This window comes from Dromiciops gliroides, chromosome 1 (genome assembly GCF_019393635.1).
Source record: "Dromiciops gliroides isolate mDroGli1 chromosome 1, mDroGli1.pri, whole genome shotgun sequence".
Taxonomy (NCBI): domain Eukaryota; kingdom Metazoa; phylum Chordata; class Mammalia; order Microbiotheria; family Microbiotheriidae; genus Dromiciops; species Dromiciops gliroides.
In genome coordinates this window covers 675418579-675434541 of record NC_057861.1, presented here as the reverse complement: position 1 = coordinate 675434541, position 15963 = coordinate 675418579, and the positions used below count along the sequence as shown (strand labels likewise).

Sequence of the window (15963 nt, the reverse complement as noted above, 5' to 3'; positions counted from 1 at the left end):
GACTCCCAACCTAATGTCCTTTTTGTTGTACCAAGGATAAGTTCCACAAATGTTTTCTGAGCACCTCCTATATGGGGTCTCTGATCTAGGCATTGCAGGGGAATACAGAAATGGAGAAAACTAAGAACCTGCTTTCAGGGAAGTGGGGCAAGTGAGAGGAGACAGAGCAAACAAAGACCTGAGTCCTGCCCCTAGGGAGCCCACACACAACCTGCAGAAGGCCTGGGAAGAATAGATCCAAAGCCCATCTCCAGGGAGTTCCCAATCTTGGGAGGAGAAAATATTACACACATATCAATAAACCGTTAACTTCAGGCTCCTCTGGGATGGGCAGACCCTTTGCTACCACAGACCGAGGCCCCTCCATACCTTCTCATTCTGTATTACTTTCATCCAGGTTGTCCCCAGAATATCAAGGATCTGCCCAATAAGTGGGAGGCTTTCTCTGCTTCTCTTAATATCTTGAGGGCTCAGCATTTGGACAATCCATCTGGTGTCTCTCAATCTTGATATATTCCTTTCCCCCAAAACACAAGTCCTTGGTAATGCCTTTCCTGTCGCTTCTCTATTTTTTTCTAACCTGGTAAACATTTGACACATACATGCTTTGTGCAGAAGACTGTGGGAGGTGCAGGGGGAGATATAATATTTAGCTCAGATGTAATGTCCAGATGTAATGCTTACGATTTAATAGCAGGATATGACACGTACACAGACTCAATACTTTGATGGATGTGACCTCATCAATGTGAGTATACCCACCAATGAGGCAGATGGAAACTTGTTCCTTCTCCCTCATCCTGGCTAACTCTTGTCCATGCCCTCCTGCTGATCCTCCAAAGGGGATCTATCTAATAGGATGGGTTTTGAATGAACACCAATAGAGTTGTCCATTGGTTCATAACCAGACCACCTTCTTTTCTGGTACCGTGTCTCTCTAGTGACATTTTCTGGCAAAATTCTTGGAAATAAATAAATCTCTGACATTATAGTGTGGCCAAATATCTATCTATCTATCTATCTATCTATCTATCTATCTATCTATCTATCTATCTATCTATCTGTCTGTCTGTCTGTCTGTCTGTCTGTCTGTCTGTCTGTCTGTCTATCTATCTATCTATCTATCTATCTCTATCTCTATCTCTATCTCTACATCTATATATGGCATTCTGTCTATATGCAGTGTGATCTTTCCATTGCCAGTTGGTGTATTTGTCACTTGGATTCTCTCTAGATCAAGGCATCCCAGGATTTCTGGAAACCATAAAACATGATAATTTTGGCAATAGTAAACCTAGGGTCATCAAAAGGCCCCAGCATGGGGCAGCTAGGTGTCACAGTGGATAGAGCACCGGCCCTGGATTCAGGAGGACCTGAGTTCAGATCTGGCCTCAGGCACTTAACACTTACTAGCTGTGTGACCCTGGGCAAGTCACTTAACCCCAATTGCCTCACCGGAAAAAAAAAAAAGGCCCCAGCATTTTCTTAAATAGAATCTTACCCAAATCTTTGTAGCTCAAGACAAGATCATAGGCTCACATAGTGCTAGAATCCAATCCTTTAGCTTTACAAAGGAGAGAAGGGAAGTGACTGGTCTAAGGTCACTTTATGATCCTATGAACTCCTCAGAGTCTTGGCTCCCATAATTATAAAGAGCGTGGCTCAGGTTGGGGTCTTTTTCATCTTTACACCTATGACCCCAGAAGTCTTCTAGTTCTGTTCTGACTTGACAAATACCTGCTGGACCCCAAAAAGAAGTTGAAGTCTTCTTCCAAACTTCTAGGAAATTTACCCTCGTATTTCCTAGAGGATTTTCTCTTCCCATGTCTCATCGGCTCATCCCCATAGCCAGGCTCTTTATAATTATGGAAATGATTGGCAAAACTGTGGTTCTAATGTGGATCCTCTGTCTTCTTGTCATGATACCAGGTTGACTTTCTGCTGGTCCTGATTCTGTCACCCACATTGACATGAGGTGTGACCTTGAGCGAGATTCTTCTCTCTGTGACTCAGTTTTACCATCTGTAAAATGAGAAGTTTGCACTCATGTTCTCTAAGAGTCCTAACTCTCCTGATGGGTTAATTTCCTATCATGACCTACACAGACTTGCCATCTTGCCGAGGAGTCTACTGCGGCCACTAGAGGGCACCAAGTGCTCAGAGACAGGGACCTCTAGGAGACTCACTCCTCCAGTCAGGCTTAGCCTCAACTTATACACAATCATCCCACTTTTACCCTATAAACTGAAATGTCTGAAAATTGAATCTTGCCTTCCTTTGGTCTTCATTGGAGAGACTCCATCATTTTCTTATTCTTCTCCTTTTCCCCTCATATTTCCTAGAGGACTTTCTCTTCCCTTGTCTCATTGACTCATCCTAATAGCCAGACTCTTTTTCTTTTTCTTTTCTTTCTTTTTTTTTTTTTTTGTGTGGGGCAATGAGGGTTAAGTGACTTGCCCAGGGTCACACAGTTAGTGTCAAGTGTCTGAGTCCAGATTTGAGCTCAGTTCCTCCTGAATCCAGGGCTGGTTTTTTATCCACTGTGCCACCTAGCTGCCTCCCAGACTCTTTATAAATATGGAAGCCAAGACTCTGAGGAGTTCATAGGATCATAAATCTAGAAAAGTCAAAAGAGGCCATCTAGTCCAACCATCGCATTTTACAAATGAGAAAACTAAGTCTCAAGAAAGGTTATTTGTGGGGCAGCTAGGTGGTGCAGTGAATAGAGCTCCGGCACTGGAGTCAGGAGGACCTGAGTTCAGATCTGGCCTCAGACACTTGACACTTACTTAGCTGTGTGACCCTGGGCAAGTCACTTAACCCCGATTGCCTCACCAAAAGAAAAAAAAAAGAAGAAGAAAGGTTATTTGTCCAAGGTCACAGGTACTAAATGGAAGGACTGGGGCTCATATCTGGGTCTCTTGGCTCCTGATGCTGTCCTGATGCTATTGTCGCTTCTAACCCCTGCCCCACCTTCTCTCAGGTGAATTGGGAATAAGTTCAGCTGGCACCAAGCAGGAAAGCAATGTTAGGCTGGCTCTGAAAGGAGCTTCATCATGGTTTATTCCTCTGACTTGCTTCATGAGGGCTCTGGAGCTTGGACCATAGATTGACAATGCCTGTTAGCTCCTTCATGGACCGCAGACATAGGGAGGAAGGAGATCCAAGACCCGCTGTCCCTCTGAGCCCTTTTGCCCTTTACTCATTCTCACCAAATGCTGTCTCTTCTCACCATGGCTTCCAAATACCTGCTTTGCCTCTTCCTTGGGCTAGGTTGCCTCTATGTGCCTCAGTTTCCCTATCTGTAAAATGAGTAGGTTGAACTTTATGATCTCTAAGAGGCAGAGATCCTGGGTTCAAATCCCACCCTTAGTGTTTACTTCCTGTGGGGCCCAGAGCAAATCACTTAATCTTCTCTAGCCTCAGTTTCCTCATCTGTAAAATGAGGGAGTAGTGGTTCTTGGAGTCCCTTTAGGATCCCAATTTTCAGTTCAGGCAGAGGCTTAGGGTGGGGTCCCTTCCATCTCTACATCTATGACCCCTAGTTCTGTTATGACTTGACAAATAACTGTTGGACACCAAAAAGAAGTTGAAGTCTTCTTCCAAACTTCTTTATGGAAGGAAGTTACCTCACCCTGAGGAATGGTCTGAGAACATCTCCATCTGCTGAAAGTGTCCCCAACCTGGAAAGGGTGATTTCAATGCCCTTCCTCCCAAAAGCCTCCTGGGATCTCCCAATGACTCTCTGTCTTTCCCTTCAGACCTCACACAGCATTCATTCCAAAGCCCTGAATGCTCCTCCCCTTTTTATTTTTGGACCAGACTTGTGATTTCATTTATCAATGTAGGGGGCTCCTGTGATAAACTTCCTCTGCCAAAGCAGACCTCCACAATTTGGAGTCTCAGAGAGCTGACACTGGTCTGGGGTAACTGCTCAGTAGACCACAAAGGGAGTACCCGAACCCAGGCCTTTCTGACTCCAAGGAGCAAGTGGCCATCCCTTGACCACCTTCATTATGTATTATTGGGTATTATTGTGATCCTGGGATATCCTTCATTATCTGTGATTAGTCAGCATTGCTCAGTGGAAGGAGAGCTAAAGTTGGGCTCCAGTCTTATCTCTGCCAATGTCCTTGGGCACATCATTTTCCATGCCTGGGCTTCCTTTGGTTTCCATTTTGAAATAAGAAGCTTGGACTAGGGGGCAGCTAGGTGGCGCCGTGGATAGAGCACCAGCCCTGGAGTCAGGAGTACCTGAGTTCAAATCCGACCTCAGACACTTAACACTTACTAGCTGTGTTACCCTGAGCAAGTCACTTAACCCTCATTGCCTCACTAAAAAAAAAAAAAAAAGAAGTTTGGACTAGACCTTTTCAGCTCTAAAACCCATGACCCCCCTCCCCCCCAACTCCCTCTTCCAAGAGGTCAAGGATTGCTGTAAATTTCTCTGAAAGTTCTTGCTCTCTGTGCTCAGCATGGGACTGCACACAGTAGGGAATTAATCAATCTTTATTGAATTAAAGTGGGAGCTGTTACACACACACACACACACACACACACACAACTACTACTACTACTACTACCACTACTACCACTACTACCACTACCACCTTCCTTCCTATGATCTGGCCATCCTAAACAGTGCCTTGTGATGTGTTCTCAGCATCTGCTTCTCCTTGCCTCAGTATCCAAAGAGGTCCTCCCTCCAGTGCTATGGCATCAACAGTGACCCTGTGCTTGAGGTGCCTGACTTCCCTACTCTGCTGACACTGCAATGTTTAACTCCTCTGCCTGCCCTTGCCTCTCTTCAGGGGGGCAAGTTAATGACCTACTGTAATGCACCAATGCACCAGGGGTGTGTGTGTGTGTGTGTGTGTGTGTGTGTGTGTGTGTGAGAGAGAGAGAGAGAGAGAGAGAGAGAGAGAGAGAGAGAGAGAGAGAGAGAGAGAGAATCAGCCATGTGAGGGAGTCCTTTGGGGATTACTCTACAGGGAATAGGGGCTAGGGCTAGGGCTAGAGAGCTCACAGTAAAGAACCCAGGTCCTGGGGTCTTACATGTTGGCTTTGAGACCTCACGGCTGTGTGACATTGGACATTTTGCTTCTTTTCTGTAACTCAGTTTCCTCATCTGATAAATCTGAATGAAAAGACTTGCCCTAACTACCCCCACAGGTTGTTAAAAGGAGAAACATTTTGTGAACCTGAACACTTGAAGGAGGAAGCAGCTGGCTATGGGGAGCCAGAGAGATCCACCTTCAAATTTTCCATCTGGCTGCCTCCTGACTCTCGGCTGATTTAGATATCTCACTTGTGATTCAGCAGAGAGCAAGTACTGACCAGCATCGGTGGGAGCGCCCTCCCTCAATAAAACCAAGGGTCCAGTCCCTATCCTTAGTGTTCCTGGTGCATGCCAGCCAAGGGCAGGCATTTGTGTGTTTAAATAAAGGTTTATTGGCCCAGTCTAAACCAAGGAGGACAGTGGGATGGAGGTCAGAGGATAAGGGTCTTGTTTTGTTTGGGTTTTTTTAGAACTCAATCCCGGAAGGATGAGGGAAGGATACTTGGAAACAGTGGGTGTAGAATAGTAGTTGGTGATGATGATAATAGGTGTAGAGAAAGAACAAATGGTGCAGTACTATTAATACTGACTTAGGGGTCAGAGAAGCTGGGCTCAATTGGCACTTACCAATTATCTGACTTTGGGCAAAATCTGAGCACTGATTCCAACCTCAGAGGCCCTTGAAGGCTGTGCCTGAACAAAGACCCTTTCTGCAACCTTCTGTTTGGTTGGATCATTTATTCAGCATTTCCCTGTGCCTTGTGCTTGCAGGTACAAAGAAAAAAACCCAAACCCAACAGTGCCCGTCCTCACAAATGGTCACCCAGGTTTGCCTCAGAAGACCTCTAAGGAGGTACCTCCAAAGGCAGCTCATTGCACAATGGGGCAGCTCTAATTGCCAAGATTTTCTTTTTCCATATTCTTTTCTTTGAGCTGAAATCTATGTTTGCCACTTGACCCCGGCTCCTGGTTCTGTGGGGCCAAGCACAATAAACCTCCTCCTTTCCCACAAGACAGCCCTGCAACTTCTTGTAGACAGCGACCCCTTTAAATCCCATCATCTGTGGGGTAAACATTCTCCCTTAAGGGGATGGCAGGAGAGTATCCCTGGGTCTCAGTGTCCTTTCTCCAAGCTTCAGACCCTACCTTCCTAAATGGGAGGTTTAGATTCCTGAGGGAGATGGAGGAACAAATTATTTAAGTGGGGGGATGGCCCCAGGGTTCCCTTCGCCAGAGTCCCACAGGGTGGGACCCCTTCACTGTCTGACTCTCCCTAGGGTTAAGACCTGATGGCTGGAGAAATGCCACCAGGGAGGCCCAGGGGCCGGGTGGAGGAGAGAGACTGAAAAAGCCACTTTGGACTTAGAATCACAAGTCCTTCCTTAGACAATTTAATCTGACTCCATATAAGGAAAAAAGTCCTAATAATTAGTTTCATCAGAGAGGGATGGGCTCCCTTGAGTTCCGAAGTGGTCATTGGCTGACCACTTTTCAGGGAGGCTACAGAGGGAGATAGAAGGCAGTGTGAGGATTGAGCTGGAAGGGTCCTCAGAGTCACAGCAAGTCTAGACACATTTACTGATCATCTGTTACGTTCTGGGCACTGGGGCAAAAAGATCAAGATGTGAAATGAAACAACCGGTCATCCCCTCGTTTTACAGATTAGGAAACTGAGGCCCTGAGAGATTTAATCCATTTACCCAAGGCCACACAGATTTTAAAGTAGCAGAACAGAGTTCTACCTACCTTCTCTGATTCTCAAATACAGTCATTACCTTTAAAGGGCACCCCACCGACTACTACTTAGTTACAGGTAAAACTGGGGGCAGCTAGGTGGTGCCATTGTGCATAGAAAGCTGGGCTTAGAATCACTCATCTTCCCGAGTTCAAATCCAGCCTCAGACATTTACTGGCTGTGTGACCCCAGGCAAGTCACTTCACCCCATTTGCCTCAGTTTCCTCATCCGTAAAATGAGCTGGAGAAAGAAATGGTAAACCACCTCAGTATCTTTGCCAAGAAAACCCCAAAATGGGGTCACGAAGAGTCAGACACAACTGAAAAACCACCCGACACCCCAGGTTAAATGAAAGGAACAGAGATTCCTTCCAACCCTGAGTCAATGAACAAACATTTTACAGAGCAGGAAACTAAAGCTCGGAAGAAAAGGGACTTGTTCAAGGCCATGCTGCATCAGTTCGGTGGGAGATCCCCCACAGTGATGTATTCATGCATGCATGATAAGAGAATAGCTATTGTCCCCAACCCCACCAAGGAATACTCCAGAGTCTGTAATCAGAACCAGTGTTTATTAGCGCGATCCCATCCACAGGAACTTTCCTTGACCCCGTGGCTCAGGCCCCTTGTCTCCCATCTCCCCCCTCCCCCTTGTCTCCCTGTACAACTATTTACAGCCCCAGGGTGGCCCCCACAGGAGGGGAGAAGGGGTTCTGATCTTCCATCCCAGTACGCCTTGGGCTACCCCATATCGCCACCCCCTTTGGGGCTGGGCTTCCCAGGAGAGAAGTTTTTTTGTAGGGCAGGGAGATGGGGAAAGGCCACGATTGACAAAATGTTGGCCCCAACCAGTGACTGGATTCTCCAAGGTGGCCCCAGGATGGAAGGAGTCGAGAATGGGTTCAAGGAAGGTTGGGCGATCGGGAGCGGGACTGGCACGGACTGCCCTTCCTTTCTCCTTCCCCCCAATAAATAGAGAATAAATATCCTAAAATGCCCCCTCTGCACCTTCCCACCAGCCCCTTGCAGGGCTCCCTGGGGCCCTCGCCTCTGGCTCACGAGTGTAAGTAGGGCCCCTTCCCAGCACTGCCCAGGACTCACACATCCTGCGGCTCGCTGGAGGTGGTGGGGAGGAGGGCTAGCATAGACTCTCTCTGTTCATTCCCACCACCTGCTCTCTGTTCCCTCATCCCTTCAGTTTGCACACAGTCCAGTCCCCATGGCTTCCTCCTCTGCCCTTCCCGGTCCCCCTGCTCTCTTCCCCTGCTTAGAGGTCCTCTTTTGGTTTTCTCCCAGACCATGGGTACATCATCCCTGCTTAGGCCCAGACCCTGGATGCCCTGTTCCAGCCCCAGTCCAAAACACCTATGCCATAGTGGCCAATGATCGGCAACCAACCCCATACCCTAACCCAGTCCATCCCTTCGTCTTTGTCCTGTCCTCCACCCAAAGTGGTTTGGCCCCTTCCTGCCTGCACGCACACACCTGCTTTGCCCTGCCTGCGCATGCTTATTCTGTGTGGACTCCTATAAGATCTGTGCCCCGACCTGACTCTCCATCCTCAGAATTTGGGCTTCCCCTCTGCTGCCCCCTCGCCCGGATGTGCAGTGGGCATCTATTGGCCAGAGGCAGCTCTGGTCCCGGCCATGGCTATACTGCAACCGCTGGAGACAAATCCTTCCCCAAGCTTTTGGGTCTTCTCACAGCTGACAAATCCAGGGGATGTCTGTTGGTCGAGAACCAGCCACCTTAAGTCCTATAGGGCCCAGGTTCTTGCTTGCTCTGTGCAGACCAGGGCGCCCAGTCCTTGTCCGAGGTCCTGACTCCCTGACACCAGGAGGGACTGAGAAAGGGATGACCCTGGGCTTGTGATCCCAAGGGACTATGTAGGACTTACCAATAAATACTGATAAAAGGGACATGGAGAGTGTGTGTGTGTGTGTGTGTGTGTGTGTGTGTGTGTGTGTGTGTGTATGTGTCTCTCTCTGTATATATATATAATATATATAGATATTTATATATATATCTTTTTATATTAAAATGGGAGAGGGGGTAATGGCCTGGGGGTGGGGGATGGTGGGAAAATAGAGATGTGATGAGATAGTTTATGGCCCCTCAAGGTTGCAGGGGACGGGGCAGCAGCAGTGGTGGTTTCATGTGTCCGGCTGGTGATTCCGACGGTTTCGAGGCTTTTTCTGGTCTGGGAGCTCAGGGGTCTTGAGCCCCCCGGGGGCCTCTTTGTGGTTTGGGGGCGCATGGCGCCAGTATCCCTGACAGTACTGGTTGATGAGTCCCATTTCGGGTTGGGCCAGGAGCTGGGCCAGCTCCTGGTAGGGGGGTGTAGGCGGCCTGAGGCTGGCCGTTGCAGGGTCAGTCCCAGGGGGCTGCAGGGCAGCAACGGCAGCGCCTGGCGGGAAGAGCACAGCATGGACGGCTTCTCGGCTGAGGACGTGCAGCTGGACACGAGTGACCACATGCTTGAAGTTGTTCTCAGTGGCTGTACAAGTGTAGAGGCCAGCGTCGCTCAGCTGAAGGGCCCGAAGGAGCAGGCCAGGCTCGGTCCGCAGCATGCGGTCCTCTGATCGGAGCTGGAGAAACCGAGAATAAGGACCTCAGGCAAACAGGCCATTGACTGCATCCATCCTTCTCCCCAGAGTCCCTTCTTCAGAGTCTCCTCCCTGACATCCTTCCCTTCCATTTCCCCTTTTCTGAGGGTTTCTACCTCCACCCCCAACCCTCCCAGCCCATCCTAGTTCAGGAGTAGACTTCCCCTAAAAGGCCTTGGGACATCTGCCTAAGGGCTTTGAGGAGGGAGAAATAACAGATATGTAAGATCTCCTTTTCTCCATTTGACAGGTTCAGAAAAGTTAAATAACAGGACCAGGGACACAACACAGGACTAGCTAATGCCAGACTGAGACCCAGCTCTTTGAATCAATCACAGGTTATCAGAGAGCACCTTAGAGAACACCTAAACTCTCCATTATACTAGGGATTTGAACTCAGGTCTTCTGACCAGTGCTCTTGCCACAACACCCTATGGCCTCAATGAACGAGGGGCTACTTCTGGGGAGGGTACCTTCCTTCCTTACCTCCTTTCTCCGGTCATTGGCATCTCTTTGGAAAAGCCACTTGATGGTGGCCTGGGGGGATCGGGGTTGACACTCCAGGAAGGCAGCACTGCCCTCAACCCCATACTGCACCGACTCCACTGTGTTCTTATTGACTAGGGAAAGAGGTGCCCAGATAATTTCAGAATGTGGATTTCCTTAAGAACCCACCTGTGCATTTTTTCCAAGTTCCTCCTCCTGCCACTGACAACTTCCGTAGGATATCTCTCCCATGGACCAAAAGCCTGAGGTATTTCTTTTTTCCTCTACAATCACATGCCACTCTACCTTCCTAATCAGCCTCATCTCAGGCATCCCTCTTCTCTAGTATACTCCAGTCATACTAGACTCTTCTCTCCCACCCAAAACATGTTCTTCTATCTCAGTATCTTTATTCAAGCTGTTCTCTATTTCCAGAATGGCCTCTTGTCCACCTCCTCACTTGCTGAATTCCTAACCTTCCTTTAAAAGCTAATTCAAACACCACTTCCTCCAGGAAGCCTCGATTCCTGGCCCTCTCTCCCCCACCTCCCACTGACTGTGTCATGTTGTGCATGGATGTGACGTAGTCAAAGGAAAGGACTTCATAACTCATCTGGCCAACTGCCTTGTTTTACAGATGAGGGTGCTGAGGCTCATTCAAAATAACACAGGATTTTGGACTTGGTTCCTCTGACTCCAAATTCAGGTCAAATGAACTAACAATTAATTGCCTCCACATATAAGGCACTATGCCAGGCATGGCTTGGGAGGAGAAGGAAGGGATAGAGAGAGAAATAAGGACTAGTCTCCACTCTCAAGGAGCTTATTATGGACCAGTAGGAAAGCCTTTTTTCTTTTTCGGGGGGGGGGGAGGGTTAGAATGACTTCAGATTTCACTGGTGTAAGGAACGCCTGATAAAGAAATCCCCTCTACCATTGCAGACTGGCAATTTTCCTGCAATTTACAGGCTTAGATTTCCCGGGCACTGAGAAGGTAAGTCACTTGCCCAGCATGACGCAGCCAGTACAATTTCAGAGACCAAACCTAAACCTGGGTCTTTCTGATTTTGAGGGTGGCTCTCTCCAAATTACTTTCATTTTTTTTTAAATCAATAAACCTCACAGGGATTATGGAGAAAGGCGTATCAAAGAACAATAACATGCCATGCCTCCCCGGAGATCTGAAGTCATTGTCCTCAGTGGGACATGAAGTTGTTTGAGTTGGATTAAAGTTTTTGTACATGTCCATGTAGACTCTCTCTCTCCTGATGCTTACTAGCTGTGGGACTCTGGGCAAGTCACTTAACCCTCATTGCCCCACAAAAAGAAACAACAAAAACAAAAACATAATAGACAGAGGCTTGGGTTGTGAGGACAAAATGGCAGGGACACACTAGGGCTTAGCTAAACTGAACCACCACGGCTGTCAGGGCCCATCTAGGGTAGGGCTCGGCATACAATAGGCACTTAATAAATGTCTGGGACAGACAGCCTTTGGGGATTTCTTTCTTTATAATGAGGTAGGCCAGCAATTTTCAAAGTCTGGTAGAAGTGTTTCTGCAGAATGAGAGACGTCCGGATGACCATCACATTTGTGGGGGAGTCCCTCTCCCTCAGCCCTGGAAGGAAGCGAGGTCATTACTCACCATTGGAATTGAAACCCCGACACTGCCGAATGGGGTTGCCATGACGGATATCTTGGCGGCGGCTGCGTCTAGAGAAGGAGAAGAAAGGAGAGACTGACTCTCAAAGGAGCTGTCCTCAGACCCAGGGCCCTCTGAGGGCAGGGGTCATGTCCACCCGTCCCCCTCCCAGACCAAGGGCTCCCCTCAGGCCAAGGTACATACTTCTTTCACAGACCAGGGGCTCCCTAAGGGCAAAGGTCCTCTCCTCTTGGGGCCCTGTGCGCTCCTGCTCCTACCAGGCTGGCCTCTCCCCTGTCCCCTCATGCTGCCCCTCTTACCTTTTGGAGGAGGCTGAGTAGCGGGAGCAGAATTTGCCATCCCAAGCACAGTAGGGGTCCCTGGCAAGGCAGCAGTCAGCACAGGCGGCCCCATAGGTGTGGCAGCGGTGCAGGCCCAGGTGGGTTACCCCCACAGCAGAGGCCACATAGAGTTGTTGCTAGGAAGGCATGGAGGGTTTGGTCAGTCCTGATCCTGCCCAGGTGCCTCAGTTCCCACACCTCAGCAGGCTAGGGGCCGTCTATCTCCGAGGGGCAGCCAGGTAATAAAATGAACAGGCTGCTGGCCCTAGTGTCCGGAAGACCTGAGTTCAAAGTTGGTCTCAGACACCCTGGCAAGTCACTTAAAGCTCTGTCTGGCTCAGTTCCCTCAACTGCAAAATGGGAATGATAATGTTCCCTACTCCAAGGGTTGTTGTGAGAATGAAACAGATATTTGTAAAGAGCAATAAAAATGCGAGATCCTCCTCCTCCTCCTAAATGTCATTATTTTTATTATTAGGCTAAGACTGTGGAAGAACCATCAGAATATTCAGAGAAGAGCCATGGGACATAAAGCTAGAAGGGACTGTAGGGAGCCGGTCGTTTTACAGACAGGGAAAATGAAGCCGAGGTTGGAAGTAGAGGCGGAACACTCAGATTCAATTCTCCATTCTGACACTTAGCACCTGTGTGAGGTGGGTAAGACCCCTGCCTCATTGAGCCTCAGTTTCCCTCATCTGTAAAATGAGAGGGTTGTAGTTAACTGTTTCTAAAGTCCCAGACCTGAGTACTGCTCCAGTCTCAGGCTCTTGCTAGCTGGGTGACCCAGAACAAGTCACCTAACCTCCCTGTGCCTCAGTTTCCTCATCTGTTAACAAATGGGTTGAACACAATTTCCTCCAAGGTCCCTCACTCTAAGTCCATGCTCCTATTGTCCTTTTCTAGATCTAAATCCTAGGAACTCATGACTTGCCAAGAGTCCCATGAATAGTACACCTTCGTCCCAGCTTGACTTCCCTCACCTCAAGCTCTCCTCCTCTGGGGGTGTCTCTCAAAAGCTTTGGAGAAAAGAGCCTTGGGAACTCCAAAGGGATGAGATGAGCCTTTGAAATGAAGGGTGAGATGAAGATGGGAAGAGAGGAAAGTCCTGCCTTTGGGAAAACTCTGGGACCTTCGTCCATTAAAGAGGAAGGGTTCAGGGGGTGGAATCCTGGTCCCTGGGATTTCCAATGCTTTGTCCCCTGCTCTGTCCTACCTAGTGCTGGAGTGGGGATGGGAAGGATACCTAGTGAGGCAGCACTGGGGTCCAGGGACTCACCCGCTTGGAGGAGATGGTCATTGTCTTAATGGGGGCTGGAACCTGAAAAGAGAGGTCAAAGGAGGTGGTGAAGAGGGCTGGGGGAAGCCCTTCCCCTCACCTCTGCTCTGTCTGGCTTCCTCCTCTAGTGATGGCCCACCTTTCCCATCCCCCTGGGCAGGGAGCCAGGAAAGCTAAGCAGAATCACAGCTGAGCAGACCCAGGGTTCTAGGCTTGGGAAGGGCATAGGCCGGGATCAGGTCAGGAAGTCACAGGGTTAGAGATGGGCTAGGAGGGGGAGATCTCAGGGCAGGGAGATTCATTCCCACCTTGAAAACTTCAACTTCCTCCAACATCAGCTCCTCCGTCTCCATGTCATCCTTGGGCAGTACGATGACTTTCTGCACAGTGCCTCGATCTGGAATGAGGGAGGGGCCCCTTAGCAGGTGGGGAAAGGGAGGAGGAGCAGCGGAGAGGCCAAAGGGGGGAGGGGTCACTGGCCTCTAGTCCACATTCTAGTCTGGGGGCCCTGATCCTGCACTAACTAGGAAGCAAGTGAGAGCTCAGGGCTGGGAAAAGGGAAAGGCAAAGAGAGCTATCTATCCCATGGTCCCCAGGACAGGAGAGAGAGAGAGAGGAACTAGGGAAGGAGTCGAGCCTCCCTCCAGGGCCTCTAGCCCAAGGGACCTGTCCCCAGCTTCGGACCAAAGCTAGAATAGAATCCAGATCCAGAATGAAGTCACTCCACCAGTCCTGCTCCTTGAGCCTACGCTGAGAACTAGATCTTTCTTGGCCCCTCACCCCATGCACACATATGTACATATGTGTATGCATATGTGTGTGTGTGTGTATGGATGGATAGACAGATAGACAGATAGACAGATAGACAGATAGACAGATAGACAGATAGATAGATAGATAGATAGATAGATAGATAGATAGATAGATAGATAGATAGATAGATAGATAGATAGATAGATATAGACAGAAAAGGAGAAAAGGAGGGCAGTGCACTGGGCCTGGAGTCAAGAAGACTTGAATTCAAATCTAGTCTCAGACACTTCCTAGCCATGTGACCTGACCCTGGGAGAGTCACTTAATCTCGGTCTGCCTCAGTTTCCTTAGCTTCAAAATGGGCAAAACAATAGCACTTACTTCCTAGGTTGTTAGGAAGGTCAAACGTGAGACAATATTTGTCAAGTGCTTAGCACAGTGCTTGCCACGTAGCAGCCATTTAACAAATGGTTATTTCCTTCTCTTCCCCTGTTCCTGAGCAGAGACATGACCACACGAGTGTGTTGTTGTGTGTGCTGTGTGCAAGACTGAGCATGGGCCTGGGAACTCAGCACTGGATAGTGAATACAATACTGGATCTGAAGCTAGAAGACCCGGGCTCAGCCTCTGCCCCTGGCCCTAGCTATGTGACCCTGGGCAAGTCCAGATGACCTTGGGGGTCTCTTCCAGCTCTAAATGTGTGATCTTCTAGCCTCTGGGCCTCATCTCCTCATCTTTATGATGGGCATGACAACAATTCCTACAGGTCGAACCTTACATTTAATTATTAAAGAGCTCGGCTCACTTTAAAGGGTTCTATAAATCCCAGGAGGTATTATTATTTGTGTGTAAGATATGGGGGTGTGTAGATGTATACACACACACACAGGTGCATGCGTGGGTTTGTGTGTGTTTGCACATGACAGGCCCCGCCTACCACTATTTGGCGCCGGGCCCCTTTGCCAAGCAGACACAACAGCTGCTCCTCAGGGGAGTCTGCCAGGAATTGGGGGTGCCCACTCCCTCTTCCGACTGCCAGGGGGGCAGGACAGCTCTGGAGCCTTGGTTTATGAAATGCTAGGGGGGTGGGGGTCCTGGTGGGGCTTTCTCTTTTGGAGGGCAAAGAGAAGCTGAGATTATCCTGAGCCTGAGGCCAACCCTGGGAGGGGAGAGCTCTGGAGCTACCACTCCCCACTGACGCTAGGCACGCCCCCTATACTCTCTGGATCCCTATTCTTTTCCTCAAAAGTTGAGAAGGAAGAGCAACGACCATGTTCCCAAGGAGCCCCCTCCTCTGTGAGGGTAGAGCCCCAAGAGGAGACTCCTGGCCCCATCCCACCCAGCCCCTTCCCCAAGGCAGCCCAATGTGACGTCAGGGTGCTGGTGGGTGTGGCGGTGGGTACCTGTGCCCAGGAAAAGCACCTCATAGCGCCCGTCGGCCGCATCCACCTGATCCACGGCAATGGTGGTAAAGCGGTAGCGGGCATTGGTCCTGACCACCAGAGGCCGCCGCTGCAGGGGGTACACTGCGTTGAACATCAGTGGGTGAGTCCGCATGAAGTTAATGACCTCATCTGGGTAATCCTTGGTCGATTTCATGGACGGTGTGAAGGTCCCCCCTGGGCACTGGAGGCACCAGACACAAGGCCCAGTTAAGAGGGTGAGGGGCCCTGGGCCTGGCCCCATCACCCCAGCCCTGTAAACTAGCTGGGTTTTCCCTAGGGCTATTCCTTCCCAGAGTCACCTGCTCTGTGCAGTCCTGAAGAGGGAAGGCCCTGACCTTGGGCATCAGTTGCCCTGTCTACTATCGGGCTCCTGTGATATGGGATCAGATTTCCAAGATGGTGGGGGGGAAGGATCTGGGGTTTAGAATGAACCAGGATGGGAGGCCCAGAACAAGAGTCTGTACCCCTGCCCCCTCCCAATATACATATATTCTGTCCTGCCAGGGCCCAGCCCCCAAGTCATGAACAGCCCCCACCCCACAATCCCACATAAACCCTCTCCTGGATAGAGACTTGCTTTCAGCCAGGCACCTTCCCCCCAGCTCCATCCCAGACAGAT

At 49.5% G+C, this 15963-nt stretch overlaps 1 protein-coding gene across 2 annotated transcripts in view; it reads right to left on the bottom strand.

Moving 5' to 3' along the window:
* Positions 1-7386: 7386 nt before the first annotated feature.
* SEMA3F (semaphorin 3F) overlaps positions 7387-15963 on the bottom strand; it is a 63077-nt gene continuing 54500 nt past the window's right edge. For both annotated transcript variants that reach the window (XM_043979330.1, XM_043979331.1), the window contains 7 exons: positions 15303-15525; positions 13455-13543; positions 13147-13188; positions 11850-12007; positions 11533-11600; positions 9887-10020; positions 7387-9382 (listed from right to left, as the gene is read on the bottom strand). In XM_043979330.1, the coding sequence (XP_043835265.1) occupies positions 8948-9382; positions 9887-10020; positions 11533-11600; positions 11850-12007; positions 13147-13188; positions 13455-13543; positions 15303-15525 (1149 nt within the window). In that variant the 3' untranslated portion in view covers positions 7387-8947. The remainder of the gene's footprint in view (positions 9383-9886; positions 10021-11532; positions 11601-11849; positions 12008-13146; positions 13189-13454; positions 13544-15302; positions 15526-15963) is intronic.